The sequence below is a fragment of the Triturus cristatus genome, chromosome 12 (assembly GCF_964204655.1).
Source record: "Triturus cristatus chromosome 12, aTriCri1.1, whole genome shotgun sequence".
Taxonomy (NCBI): Eukaryota; Metazoa; Chordata; class Amphibia; order Caudata; family Salamandridae; genus Triturus; species Triturus cristatus.
The window spans coordinates 77,744,327-77,760,061 of NC_140595.1; the positions used below are offsets into that span (position 1 = coordinate 77,744,327).

General features: G+C 42.1%; 1 protein-coding gene across 2 annotated transcripts in view; it reads left to right on the forward strand.

Moving 5' to 3' along the window:
* The window catches only part of BCAN (brevican), a 141,735-nt gene that overhangs the window by 96,471 nt on the left and 29,529 nt on the right, over nt 1-15,735 (forward strand). Inside the window, exon 9 of one of the 2 annotated variants that reach the window (XM_085637650.1) lies at nt 6,754-6,861. The exons of the other annotated variant lie outside the window; for it this stretch is intronic. Within the exon in view, the coding sequence (XP_085493776.1) occupies nt 6,754-6,861 (108 nt within the window). The remainder of the gene's footprint in view (nt 1-6,753; nt 6,862-15,735) is intronic. 2 annotated transcript variants of the gene reach the window in all.

Consider the following 15,735-nt stretch of genomic DNA (forward strand, 5'->3'; position numbering starts at 1 on the left):
CCATCATACAAATGATCTTATTTACCTGAGGACGCCCACCCTGCAATGCTTTCTTGTCTCTCTCTCTCTCTCCCATGCTCTTCCTCTTCATTAGAATCAGGGTAAAATTAGAATGCGAGCAACACATGTTTGTCAAACAAATCAGCCCTACTAAGCATGCATTAACATTCTTCTACTTCTATGAAGTGTTTTATGATTGTTTCCATGAAAGAAATAAAACAATTAAAATGCTTTCTAGAATGCTTTTTGCCTTTTTTATATCTGTATCCTTTTCTTCTTCTCTGTGTCTTTTTGTGTCTGTCTCATTTGTCATTCTTTCTACTTAACCCAAATCCCACTCCATGGGCCCAATGATTTAATCAACATTTCTAACAGCATCATCTAACCCAATGATCTTGTCTCACTGCAATTTTAAAACATGGAATCCACTCAATTTCTAACAACTGCAGATTTGGTTGTCTGATATGGATCAGTGCTTTTTTTATACAGATTTCACCTCCAACTACAGGGGTTTGAACCGTGACCTCGCGTTCTATGTGAAATGTTCTTGGTGGTCTCAAGATGGGTCTCCATGGATTAGCTATGTCTTTACGCCCTTTATTAAATCTCTATCATAAAACCACAACTTTAGCGCATATAAGGAGGCTTATCACTTTGGTCCTCATTGGAGGGACTAAGGGGCTCATTTAGATGTGGGCAATAATGGAACACTCGCCACAAATTGGCATTGGCAAATTCTCTCTCCGTTTACCTCTGGGCTCCTCTGCCTTATTTAGAGGTCAGGAAAATACTGTTGTTCTCGCAGGGGAGCAGAGGTCCACTCTGCCATCAGAACCCCTTTGCAGGCAGGAGTCCACTACAGAACCACCCTATCATGTTGAAAGGCCCATCCTATTTAGACCAACTTTTCTGGTGGTAGTCTTTTAATGCCTAGGAGCTCTGTGCACAAGATGGCTGCCCAGTACTGAAAAAAAGCAACAATATCCCCCATATCCAGGGCGCAAATGCCCACTGCAATAGGATCATTACTTTTTTTGTTTTTTAAAAATAAATCCTATTTTGTATGTTGGATTTGTAAAAGTGAAAAACTGCTGACCAGTACACAATACTAGAATAACATAGTCGGAGAAATGACACTCCCATCCTGTGCATGCAAAATATTCCCTGCCCTACTCTGAGTAGAATCCTCAATATGGTGGGTGGGATGAGAATTGGAATGGGGTGGTGGCACCTCCACCGCTGCAGCCTCATGGGACAGGTAGCCCTTTGGGATTTAAGTGAGCCCTAAATAATACAGTTGCTGTAATATAACTTATGAAGTACTTCAGTCTGCTTTTTAAGGCTAGCCTCAATTCTTGGATCTCCAATGAGGAAAAAGCAGAACAAAAATGTGACATTGACACCCAGAATATTTCAATAATGTGGTGAAAAAAGGAGGGATATAATGGGTGATATGCTTTGGTTCTCACCTTCTGCTAATCCTTCTGTGGTACTAACAGAAATTAACAAATAGTATCAAAAGTGCATATTACATCATGTCTTTATCAAAATATTAAAAGACAGATGTTGTGAATACAGTTATGTGTACGGCATACCATTTTTTAAAGTCTTAAAACTACCATGTTTGAAATGTTGACAATAAATGATTTCCATCACACTAAAAGAGACATTTTACAAAATGTAATTTGAGGCACACCATTTAAAATTAAATTAATACTAATGGATAATTTAAATGCCACAAACTTCTGAAAAGTTCCTTGTATTTATTTGAGGTCAAAGAAGTGCAATAAATTTCCTTTAATTAGGAACAAACTGAAAACTTGCCTAGTTTAATCCAGCAGGAATTACCACCACTAATTTTTAAAAACCCTTGTGAAGATGCCAAACATTCTGAAACATCAGGAAGCCAGAGTTTGTGAAAGAGGTGAAGATTACTCTTCCTTCTTCAAAATAATTGGCTATTCCGACAACCAGGTATTTACCTGCAGCCTGTTTAGGATACTACTCACTTAAGAGCTCTTCAACTGCATCTTTTTTTCCAAAATGTATTCATTGGGATTTTTAGAGCAACAAACAAGACAAACATTACCGTCCCTTCACATAAGCAGTGATATCTTCACATTACCCTTATGTTTGGACATAGTCCCTCCACATAGCCTGCTGAAGAGGGGAGAGATCCGCATTGCAGCATTGACATCAAACAATGTGCAATATATATTGGTGCATTCCATCTTTTCCTCAGTTACCCATTGCCTAATATTTTGCAGGATGTGTCCATCTTTCCCTAAGCAAGAAAAATGTCAAGAGAAGACCAATTTCATAGGACTGTTCAGGAGTCACCGTTGGGAGCCTGTTAGCATCCTCGTCTATTTGTAGTTAGTCGTCCATCTCACACATCTCTCTCAGCTCACCAAGCCAAGTACATGTCAAATGAACCACAAATATATTTTGGATGGGATCTAACTGCCATCATTGACAAATATTTTTCCAGTTGGTGCAGACTATAAGTCACATCCTTCAACCAGCAGTTCATGAGGCTGGCTTTCTCACCAATGCATTGCTGCTCGTCTCTAAGAGGGATTAACATCATACGTCTAGGCTTGTGAGTTTCAGCTGGGATATCCTTTACAGAGCCTAGCAAGGCCACTAAGGGCATTCTCTGCACAGTGCCACAGATCACTTCATCTATACAATCTTACACCGAGTACCAAAACACAGCCACTTCCACGCCAAATACGGAAAACAAGTGTCGTGCATACCACTTCGCAGACATTTGTTGTCCTCCAAGAGATCCCCTTTACATAGCCTAGTGGGTGTGTGGTACGGTTTGTGTAATAATGTAACATGAATTATTCGCAACCTGTAATTGGGTGAGAGCATTCCTGTGTGGGCGAAGCAATACTACCATTTCTCATCGGTCAAATTGTCATCCAAAGCAACCTGAGGTTCAAGACTTGTCCAAGATGTGGCCATGGGGGCTTTGGCCTCCATAGAGAGTACGGCCTTTTGATTAGCCCCATAGAGGAGGAGAGTTTAGTTCACAGTCAAGCTCTTGGGTTTTCGTGGGAAAGTACTATGCATCTTACTACAAGTACTGCATAGTCGGGGATGGAAGAATACATGAGTGACATGCACTTTTTGTTCTTGTAAAGCAATAAAGATACCTTCAGGATACATGTCCCCATCCCCTCTAGTCACATGCACCGCAACTGTTTTTGGACCCGCTCATCTGCCGTAAGGGGTAAAAACAGGTTCTGCTGAGCAGAGTATAGTCAATCAAGACGGGCTCTACAGCACCGATAATTCCAATACCATATCCCAAGCCCATATCACATGTTTAACTGTATCAATACCTCCTCTAGACTGTGCTGGGGCAACACAACCCGTAGCTTAGGGGCAGGAGTCTCAGTTATCTGCCTTCATACGAACATGCAGGTGATACGGCGTTGGATGGATCCAGTATTGAGCCTACATGCAGTTGTATTACAGCTTCAGGACGGGCACACACAGTCTGCCCTGTTCATATGGTAAGGTCACTAATTCCAAAGATAGCTGCAGCTGCTACCGGCCCACGCTAAGCCTACAAGGAGGGATCAAATGTGGTCAAAGAATGCTCTAGTCAATGGAGCTGGAAAATTTACAAAAAGGTTAAGGAACTTTGGCAGTAGTACCATGTTTGAGATGGCTTTTCTCCTAGCGAGTGACAGGGGTATTCTAGACCAGAGCAAAACCTGTCCCGCTAACCACGGAACACTGCACTATAATTGTCCTGCCATATCTGTGTGATGTCCCTGCTCATCCATATTCCCAGATACTGAATGGCCAAATCAGCCCATCGCAATAGAAACTCGGTTGCAAAACGTGTCATGGCTACGATACAAGGGAAAATCACCGGCTTTGATCAGTTAACCCTGATCCCAGTGAGAGCACCACATTTTTAGAAATCCCCTCAACATGGGCTCAAGATTAAATATTATGTCATCTGCATACATTGATACCACAAGCCTAAGTGCCAAGTGATTTAGGCCATGTCCGCCATGGTCTTGAAGCCGATCAGCTCTATGGCTATTTCATTCAAAATCGAGGAAAGCGTACATCCCTGGCGTCTGCCTATGCTGATTGCAAAATTACATGAACTCTGGCAGTCGGCAGCTCGTATAGTAGCCTGATTCTGATGTAGTTTCTTCTTGAGCGAGCCTCAAGATCTTCATTATTGGTTTTGATTACCTCCAGTACCCTTTCCATCCTCAAAAGCTGTTAGTTGCACACTGCAGCCCTATCCTTAGTATGAAACACTCTTCTTCAAGGTATTCTAATTTGTCACCATGTTTAACAAGTCTATCACTCATAATGTCTAGTCAATTCGTCAGTATGTCAATTTTAAAGTCTATGGTTCGGAGACTGCATTACTTGTTAGCAAATATGGTTTTTATGCCCATGCCGACGGGTAGTTAATTCTGTCTTCCAGTAGGTGAATGCTGGTCACCAGCATCCGCAGTGATAGATATCGAGGGGCGCTTTTATTCAAATTGTAGTTTAGACTGATTCCTGCAAGAGTTTGTTCGATGTTGTGAGCAATAGCAAGGGGATCAGAGCTACCGGGTCGGTATACAGGCACCTCACAGGAGAGTCGGAGACTCCGCCTCATCCCAAATCTATCAGGGGGCATGAGCAGCCTAGCTGGCAGATACTCACTCAGTGGCAGCCATCTTGCAGCCTAGCTTTCTGACCCCACAGCTTGAACTGCAGCTTTAATTCTGAAAAGGAGATTAATTAAAGGCATATAGTGTACTTTCATACATTATGGATTTAGAGGTGAGGCCTGGTTTGACTGCAAAAGGCACAGATATTGCTATTAAAATGAAAGTATCATTTGGTAAAAATATGATTTGTAGTTCGAATTTAGCCCCGTCAACATTGATAAATGTACTTAAGGATCAATAATTTGAAATTTGGACGTGAAGAGTGAAAAGGAACCTGAAAATACTTATGTGAAAAAAAGAAAATGGGCATGAAAAGTAAAAAAAATTTCATCATAGAGAAAAATGAATAAAAAGTCTGGTTCCTTTCCCTGCTGGAATTCCATTTTGATCTTGTTTGGATCTTTTGAGGGAAATGTATGACAAGAAATTTGCCAGTTTCCCTGGTGCTCTGACCACCTCTGACCAAGCTCTATGGCTCTGGAACTTTCAAACTGTTGAGGATAAAAGGTAGTACCCATGCTCACCTGAAGCAGATTTGTTCTATTTCCCTTTCCTCATATATATTGGTGCCGCTTAAATCTTTTATCACCCTAAATAATTAAATTCAAATTACATCAAGCAGCCAAGGGATTTAAGGCCGCACTGCCCAAATCGTCACACAATTGTATGATCAAGTAATTATCAATAATGTTGCCCATCTCTATGGTCCGCTGCTCATAGACCATACAATACAACAAACAATTCATAGATAGAGAGTCAACAATAGCAACAAGACAATAAGTGAAAACAAATCTTTTCTTGAGCCTTCAGTGTTGGAGCTGTATCCTTCCTTAATATGTGGAGTCAGAAAAATAGGCAGCCAACGCGTTTCACCCTCAACAGGGCTTCATCAGGGCCAAATTGATCGCAGTTAGTTCACCATAGTGTTTGGCACAACGTCTTTTGAGAGCACGAGTGACAAATTAGAAACCACTCCTTGTAATTGAAAAAATCCCATCTACCCTCCAGACGTGATTTGACCCATGCGTGATCAGTCTGTCCTACCCCGTTGCCCTAAACATCCCTCGAGTCAGGGGGATAGAGTTTGTTACACCGGTCGTGTATGGCCAAGGAGCATCACTCTAACGGATCCGAGACAGGGTAGAACACACTGGTCTTCACTCCTGGATGGGATTTGTTTGTTTGTCCCTGAAACGTAGAACCACGCACGGGTCAAATCACGTCTGGAGGGTAGATGTGAATTTCCATTAATAATTAAACATACAACAACCAGTGTTCCCTCTAGGGAGCCAGAATTTTGGGTTATTCAAAAACAACTGCTTCATATAACTTGTGACTAGGAGTGCCACTACTAATGATTAGGACTTGTCTGCCCTTGTCTAATATTTCGAATTATTATTCTATTGCATTGAACATTTGATCATTTGAGAAGATGAGAGGACTCTCCGTGGGTCAAGGGGTCTGTCTGGCTGCAAGCAGGGAAGCAGCAGCACCTCCTGCTTGAACTTACAGATAACCCCCCAAAATCTAGGTCCTCACACAGAAAACAGCTATATGTAAAACTGCAAAAACCTATCATGTATCTACATTTCCAAGATTTTTGAACCTGCCTTGACAAGGAGGAAGATGTCAGAGATGTATGCATGAAATACCGTAGTACTGGAACAATGCATGGTAATATGGATAATACCGTACTTCCTATAGTGGTCGCTTTATTTCAATATATCATCCTAGATGAATTTGGGAATCGTAAAAGGTGCTAGTAATTTTTCTCCGCTCTGCTTCTGGTTTTCGATAATTCCATCAACAATTTAGAGACTAACCCCGTTGGAGCATAATTGGTTATTTTTTGACATCAAAGTTATATCTGTTGTTCTTAGGTTGATAATTAAGCATCCAGATAGCAAAAGTTTGGATTATAACAAGTTCAGGGATAATAACTTTAGTATTGGTTTCAGTAGTTCCCTGCCAATTACTTTTAAACCGCCTCATGGTTTGCCCACCCTGAATTCAGGAGCAAACTTGAAGCCTTTTTTGCCCGATGTTTCAGATAACTGCGTACCCAATCCATGCCAACATGGAGGGACCTGCTCCGAGGAGGGAGAGCGCATCACTTGCCACTGCCTCCCTGGCCACGAAGGGACAGTCTGTGAAGCAAGTGAGTATGGGGCATGGGTTTCTCTGTTGTTCTCAATTGTATTTTTCTTCTTTCATGAGTCACCTGAAAAAATTCTTGAAGGGTGTAGTATGAGTCAAAATGCCAAGAACTCTAAGCCTTGCCAGACTTTGGTTTATTTTATTAAATATCAGTTCCAAAATGCCATAATTTAAATTTTGTCAGTAAATGACATTTTCTTTTAAAGAAATTGCACCTCAACAGTGAGATGGGGTACAAGGGGGATTTCCTCTTTGGATGGAATTTTATAAAATAAACCAAAGTCTGTTTTTTTTCTGAAGAAAGCGTATTCTTATGTGAGAAGAAGCGAAGTACTAGAGCTTTGTACACTAGAAAACAAATCATGGAATGGCAATGCATATGGGAACTGTAGTCATTTGAAAACCCTGTCAATATATCACCTACCTTGGAGATTCCATTGTACTATAAGCATTTCTATAGCGACTTCAATTGTTGACCTATCTAATAATTGTCCTACCTTTTGTATATAACAAATGTTATTCAATGCAGTTATTACACCAACTAGGTAGGAAAACTATCACAATCAACGTGAAGCCAACTGAACAGAGAGGAGCACAGATCACCAGAGAATCCAGACTTTATTTAATTAAGTATTCAAGCTTGCTTGAGACTATCCTTTCAACACATGCGAATCCCCCATTTGCAGAAATGTCTTTGCTTTTTAACAGGGGGCTCTGACACACTGTGTTATATTCCAGACCATCAAAACAGATTTTAGGGATATATTGATCAGTTCTCCTAAATCTTGAACCTACAGTGGAAAGGAGTACATGTAACAAAGCGAATGGGTGTGGATCCAGATGGGGTTCCTGATTACTCATGAACTGGGTTCTCCTACCTGCTGTAGAGCAATAAGAGACAAAGCTGTTGCCTTCTTATTGAATCAGCAAATGTTCCTTGCTGAAGTGGGCAAGTAAAGATGTTTGATGGTGCACAACCTATTGAGAGGTTTGTGCACAATTGTGGCTACTTTAAACTGGAGTTCAGCCCTTACCACTGAAGCAGTTATGCCATCCTGCTATGTCCGTGAGTTAGTGTGAATGTTTGCGTGTGTTAGTGTGCTGTGCTGTATTCATGTGGCTTGTGTTGCAAAGGAGGCATTTCAAAGCATGCTGTAGGAGCAGTTTGAGTGGATGAGGATGGAGGTGTTGTCTTGATCTTTAATAATTCCTTGTGTGGGTTTGTTGTATAGTGCCATTTTTGGATGGTCTTCCCCCCCCCCACTTTTTGCTGTTAGATGTTGTGGTAATTGATCTGGAAGAGTGCTGGGTCCTCCTAACCAGGTCCAGCACCGAGGGTTAACCAGCATGTACCTAGGTGGCACTTTAGACTGTGTACAGCCAGTGTTCTCGTGCCTTGGCGGGATTTTTCAAAGGTTTGCCACTAAGACAAAAGTCTAACATCATGCTGGGGAGTGTGTGCCACTCCGAGAGGTCAGAGACAAAGACCCGAGTAAGCAGGAGATGCCACCTCCACCTACACAGGATGGCTTGTGATTGCACCGGTGTGGCGGTGAACCTCAAAGGCTTCATTGGTGCTACTGGTTAAAGGAGCTATTCCCCACTTGAGAGCAAAGCCTCCCCCTGCCAAAGGCACTGTTTTTCATGGACAGGCAGGAAATTAGCTATGCAGGAGACACAAGGCTGATCACACCTCTAGGGTGTTGCAGCTGAGGTGTACAGTCAAGGATGGTTTTGACCATCTTGTATTTAGGTTAGAAATCAGGTTCTGAGCAGTGTTAGTGACATACACCCACAGGATGTCATCACTACTGGGGCGGATTAGCCACAGGACTACATGCTTATTGGCTGTTAGTCCTCACACCCACAAACACCCCCCCAATCCAGGATTTAAGAGGCACCCCAGACACCAGAACCTCAGATTCAATGTGATACCAAGAAAGGCCCAGTATCCATGACAAGGCAGGACTCCACGAAGAGAGGCACTAAGCTCTGCAGCTGTGGCAGCCGAATATATGATGTTACAACGTATGCAATTACAATGCATGCTTTTACAATGCAGTCTTTACATGACAACTACCATTACATCGCATGATTTTACAATGCATGGCATTACAACACATTTAAAAAAACTACCATTAGAATGCATTCCATTACAACGCATACCATTACAATGCATACCATTACAACGCATAATACTTTTAGGGCAACAGTTGGGTAAGTGTTGGATAGTGTAGGGATACAAATTTCTATTCCTACTACAGTGAGTGCAATAGTAGGGTAAGTATTGGATAGGGTAGGGGTAAAAATTACTATTCCCACTCCAGTGAGTGCAACAGTAGGGAAAGTGTTGGATAGTGTAGAGATAGAATTACTATTCCCATGCACCCCAAAACCCATACCCACCTCAATACTAAAAAAATCTCCATTACTTAACTTATAATGCGTTGTAATGGCATGCATTGTAATGGTATGCGTTGTAATGGCATGCGTTTTAGTGACATGCGTTGTAATGGCATGCATTGTAATGGCATGCGATGTAAAGGCATTGGCATTGTAAAGGTAGGTCGTTGTAATGACTACGCTGTAATGGATGTTTCCCGTGGCAGCCACCCTGCACCCACTGGATTTTGACTTGACGAAGGTAAGAGGCCAGTTCCAATAAGTTCCGCAAAGTCCACGATCCTGAAGCCCTGTTCCCCGAGCAGGATGGCGTGGCTGCTAAACGTCCTTTGACAGGAAGCTTCTGGGAACTGTAGTCCTGATCCTCAACGAGCTCACCTTTCTACAACATTCCCCTGGTCCAGTGAGTGCAATCAGGTACCAAGGCTTGTTGATGGTCAGTCCGACTACAATCTGCTTTACTTGATGCTTCAAGAGAAGAGAATCACCTGCACAAATGACCAATCACCCCTGTAGCTTCATCGCAAAGATCTTGCATCTGTTTTCCACTCTCTCTTGGCATGCCTACCGGCTCCTCTGGCCACGGATCCAGTTCAGTACCACGGATAGGTAAGAACACCTCTGCACCCGAGTCCCCCAAGTCAGGTAGATCGGATCTGCCTAGAGACTCCGGGTCCAGGGCCAGCTCCTTGTTTTGTTTCCAAAAGGTTTTGCTCAACTTGCCCCGAAAATACCTTTTTGCTAAGGTAACCATTCCAATACTGCGAGCCTAGTTGACAGCTCCGTTTGACAGCTAAAGTGCACCTCTGCACCCTGCTCCCCTGAGCCAGGTAAAATTGTTCTAGCTGTTGTGAACTGGTTTAGGGACTCACAAGACCTTAACACATGTTCCTTTAAGTAGCCTGTCTGCTCTTTGCCACTCTACCAACTGAGAGAAGGTGTACTGAGAGAGTACCTGGGGTCCATCTTTGTGCATTGTGCTAATATTACATGGTAAGTCACCCCTGCCATACCACATAATATTTTCACCTTGCCACAGGTTCTCTTACCTGTGTTTTGGAATCTTCCTTCACAGTAACGGGGCATTTAGTTGTTGAGGATGAGTAGCCCTGAGCATGTACTGGTTACTCCGCATGAGAGGGTTGGTCACCTTGGTGGTGCACGTGGTCCTTCTACTCTGCACCAAGCTTTTTATGTACTGTCTCAGTCCCAAGTTGGACTTTCAGCCTATGGTGTTGTGTCCATTCATAGGATGTGGATCATCTTATGGTGCAATAAGTGGATCAACTAAAGCCTACTTCAGCGATAATGATCGAGTAGAGCTCCAGGTGAGTTGTCCATCCAAGGTGTATTTGCAGGGACACAGACTGTAAGGTATTGCACATCGCACAGCGTCATAAGGCACAGAGCTACCCCACCAAGAGTGCTTTACTCGTGCAGCAGAACAGGTGGTTACGCAGATTCAAAATTTACTTGGTCGCCATAGGTGGGTTAAGGCTTTCCTGCTAAGAGGAAGAACACCCTCCTTTTCATTTACTTAAGAATTGAGGGGGCAAGAACTTCTGAGGAAGACGGAAGAAGAGGTGATCGTGACATGGATACGTTTACTGCAGTTGTCCATGGATTATACCATGGCAGGTGGCTGGAGGGGAAATGGTCTGCAAGGACATGTTACAGGAGCTGAAAAACATCCTTGGGTCTTTACTCACCTGCGTGTTGGAGAATTTTTTTTTTGCAACAGGACAGCAGTGTAATTTAGAGAGCATGTACGGCTGATCCTGACGGTTCATTACAGAAACTGTTATTATGCATGCTTTGCATTTAAAATTGTCCACTGTAGTGGACCCAAATTTAAATTAATGTCCTTTTATAGCAACGATCCTTCATTTGCTGGTTCAGCATCGACGTCGCTGCCAGCCGCCTGCTTGCAGCCATCGATCGGCCCGCGCTTGGTGCACGCTTTGACGTCTACAGAATTGACTTGCCGCTAATTATCCTATTTTTGCCTCAAGTCAACTGCTGATCTGGCATAAATGGTCGTAGGAAGAATTGAATGTCTATAGCTCTAAATAGGTCATCATTTGGGATAGTACAGGAGGTCTACATGATGATGCCAAGATCAGAGGTGAGGCATTTGGCTGAAGTTCAGAAAGAACATGAGCTGATACAAAAAAGCAAGCAGAGTTGAGCTGCATGGAAGAAGGACTGCAGGGCATGCGGAAAGGTAATCTAATTTCATTTTCCGTGAGCTTTAAGACTGGGCTCAAACTGCTTTATGAACTTCTTGTTCTGAGTCAAACAACTAAGGATCTTATAAAAGCTGATGTGAAACACAGGCAGCTCTGTGGCTCAGATGGACTCAATTTGAAAGAGAAACCCCCTACAGCATGTTACTGGAATAGGATAGTAATATTGATTTTTTACAACAGTAAACTACACAAATGTGGATAACCAGAAGGAGTGGCAAGGTATGAATACTGGTGATCCATTGAATCCCTAACTGGTCTCCTAAAGTAAGCTACAAATCTTTATTCAATTCTTTCAATGTACCACAAGTTTTTAACTTACAATATTGTTTATATTGTTTTTTTTTAATTTACAACATTATCTAAGGCATTGTCAGGTTCTCCAAAATTATTAGGGTCACACCCTGTAGATTTCCTGAGCCCCAACGTGGAACTGGTACTTTTAAGAAGAAAAGAAAACTTACAGGCATCACTCATCTCTCATACTGACTTGTGCTCATGTGGGTAAGCGTGTTCGTGCTCAGACAAACCAACCAAAGTATCTCACATCTGCTAGTGATATTGCACAGCCGTGCCCAAACTCTGAAATAGTACTCAAAAAGATTAAAAGAACTATTGCTATAAATATTATTAACTCAGTGAACAGAATGAATCAAAGGGTGTAAATACAGTGGTCCATTTGCTCTATTTAGATATGCAAAAATGTGTTTGCATGGGAGAAACTTCAGTTCACTAAATAATTCCAGAACCACCACAATCAAACTGTGATTATTACAGTCCCTCGAAGTGTACCTGTGATCCTTTGTGAATTCCAACAAGTCAGACGTGTACTCCAAACATACATGTATTTGCATTGAAGTACATTTCCTTTTTATTTAGGCTTAGGACCCCAGGGCCCCATGCATCAAACTGAAAACCGGTCGCAAACGGGCAGATTCTCAGAATCTGCCCCTTTGCGACCGGTATTTTCACATTTGGGATGCATCATCCCAAATGCAAAACTCGCAAATTGTGATTGCATTTAAGGAGTCGCAAATTGCGATTCCTTAAATGCAATGCTAGAAGCAAATAAAAATAGCGATTTTGCTTTAGGGGTCACAAATTACCGGGGAAAAAAACATGTCGATAATTTGCAAAAACTTTGAAAAATACACTAATGTGCATTTTTCAAAGTCACATGTTACACACAAACATGCCGTTGGGGCATGTGTGTGCGCAACATGGGTGCACAATACAATTTCAGGGGTGCATCAGGGTGTCCTTTTGGCACCCCTGAAATTGCATGCACAATTTGCGAGTACCTATTGGTACTCGCAAATTGCGCATGCAATTTCTCATTCATTCCTATGGGCCTGTAGGCCCATAGGAATGATTGGGGAGCCATTCCTTAATTGCGACTCGCAATTTGCGAATCGCAATTAAGGAATGTTTAGGAACCACTATTTTATCGGAATTCCGACATGCATAGGCTTTTTCGATTCCTTAATTGCGATTCCTTAATAATCGCAATTAAGGAATCGCAAAAGCCTTCCTTGATGCATGTGCCAGCCAGTCTTTGACATGGAGCAAAAACTCAGCCAGGCTGATAAGCTAGCAGAAGTCCTTAAGGAAGAGTGAAATACTGACAGTAAAACCACCAGTTGGGAAAAGAGGCATTTTGATGAGCACCCCAGGATGTGACGCTGATTTATGATGGTGGCTCCATCCCAGGATTCCTTCAAATGGCCGACCCAGTAGTCTGATATTTTACTTCCACAAATTACAACAACATTTGTCAAGACTGAAAAATTCCGCCTTTGATTTTGAATGGCATCATTAGATGATTTCTGTATTCCTTCTGGGTTGGCACTAACAAGCACATTTAACTTGGCCACAACCTTTCAACTGTCTGTACAACCTGTACAGCAAGTCCAAACAGCTTCCATATCCAGAAAAAAATCCTAGGAACAAGTACTCTCTCGTGTGGGTCTGCAAATCATCTGTCTAAAACAACACAGATATCAGGTGGGCAGATCCAGGCTGCAGGTACTCGAGGGCCAAACAACGAGGGTTACAAAATCAAAAGGTCTTTGATAATTCCATATGAAATGTGATTATGAATGATACTGAAATAGGAAATATTTAGGGCCTAATTACAGTGTCGGTCGGAAAGCCTCTGATCGCTGGTTAGAGGCTTTCCGACAAACATTGTAGGCTTAAAGTCCGACCGCTATATTATAATGTCGGCAGTCAGAGTATAAATTAGCCAGGGAATCCGACTTAGTTCCAATGGGCTCAAAGAGCCCATTGGACAGTTTGAAAGGCCTCATAATCCCTTAAGGACGGCGTTTCCACTGTTGTGATTATGATGGCATTTTCCAACAGCAGTTCCATGTCGGCCTTTCCGACATGGAACTGCTGTCAGAAAGAGTCTTTGAGGACCCCCTCCAGGGCCCCTCTCACTCCTGGCCCTCCACATGTGACCCTGAGGGGCTTCTAAGGTGCCCCCCTTCACATCCCTGCACCGTGTGGCAGGCACCGTGTGGTGCCTGACACACGTAGCAGGAATGTTTAAAAACTTACACTTTTCATTGGGAGCTTGTGCTGCGGGCGGTTTTGGCCGCCACACAAGCTCCTGTTGAAAAATAGAAGTTTGCGAATGCACCATGTGCGGTCGCATCCTAATTGTAGTGTCGGAAACGTTGACCCAACAGCGGCGCGAAACATGTTGACCCAATAAAAATAAAACTATCACCACACATATTTACACCAGGCTACCAAGGGCCATTATAAACCTCTAGTAGCCCCAACCTTCGAGTTTTGTATTCTTGACAGAGGAATCCACCCATTAAATTGACACAGCATCGATATCCTCTAGTTAATTTTACATTCACTCACTATCTTATGAGCAGTGCTTGACATGCATCATACCGTGAGAATTCTCTAAAAGATCTGCGCAAAAGTGACCCTTTGGGGGACCCACAGGGCATTGCAGCGCCGACCCTACGAAGGAGCAACCACCCTATGATGAAGCATGACATCCCTTGCGATGTTTGAGGTCAACAAGTAAGAGTCTTGTTGACTCTCCTATCAACACCCTAGATCGACTCTTTCCCCCTTTTTTTCTTTTACAAACAGTAACCCCTTGTTTTGGTTAATAATGGAGCTGTGATTGTGCCTGGATTGACAGGAAATATAAGTGGCAACATTCTTTCATCCATGCTCTTAAGGACAGTCTTTCCCTTTCTTTCTTTCTAGTTTTTTTCTTTCTTTCTCTCTGTAATTTTCTTTCTTTCTTTCTTCTTTCTTTGACTTTCTTTTAATTTATTTATTTCTTTCTGCCTTTCCTTTTCTTTCTTTCATTCTTTTTCTTTCTGTCTTTCTTTCTTCCCATATTTCTTCCTTTTGCTTCTTCCATTACTTATTAGAGCATTGCTTTTTAACAAAAGGTTTTCATTTATTACATTTGTATGTATTTCATTGTTGACTGGCAGGTATAGCTACAGGGATAGTGGTGAATGCAAAAACATGTTTATTGAGACCTCTATGAAGTGAGCATGCACCTTGAAAAGTGTAACATCACTAATGGTCTTAGTTAAGGGTGCAATGTTTATATTAAAAAGTAAAATCAAGATTTGTGTGTATGCCATCCAGGAAGGGGAGAATGTGATCATTTGGTGATTAAGCATGGACACTAAGATTCGGTTCAGGGTCAAACTGCATTAAGTGGGCCTCTTTACACAGCGTAACATTTGCAGATGTGCATTGATGCTAAGTGAGCCGCTAATTCTGTTTATCACCTAAAATGGGAAGTTACCAATTTGTTTTAAGTTTTAACTTCATCAACTCTTGTAACTGTTCGCTGTGACCAAACAAGTGCAAACCATGAATCTCTACAGGAAAACTGTCATTTTACATATTAAAATGAACATTTTAATGTAAATTAGAAGAAAGGGAAACATAAATGTACCCTAAATATCATCAATCCAGTAATAGCTAATACCACTAGCACCATAAGCCGTACCCTTCGTCCCTTCAAAGTTCTCCCCCAGACCCATCCTGGCATATAATAATTCTTATTACTAAACTCTTAGACATTTTCAGTAGACACTCTGTGAAAGCGTGTGTGACTTTCTGTTTTCAATGTTCTAAAATTACTGATCTACTTACTGTAGAGCTTATGTAATAAAGATCTTGTTGTAAAGGAAACCAAGACTGGTATTCCTACAAAAATCTAGCTTTGGAAT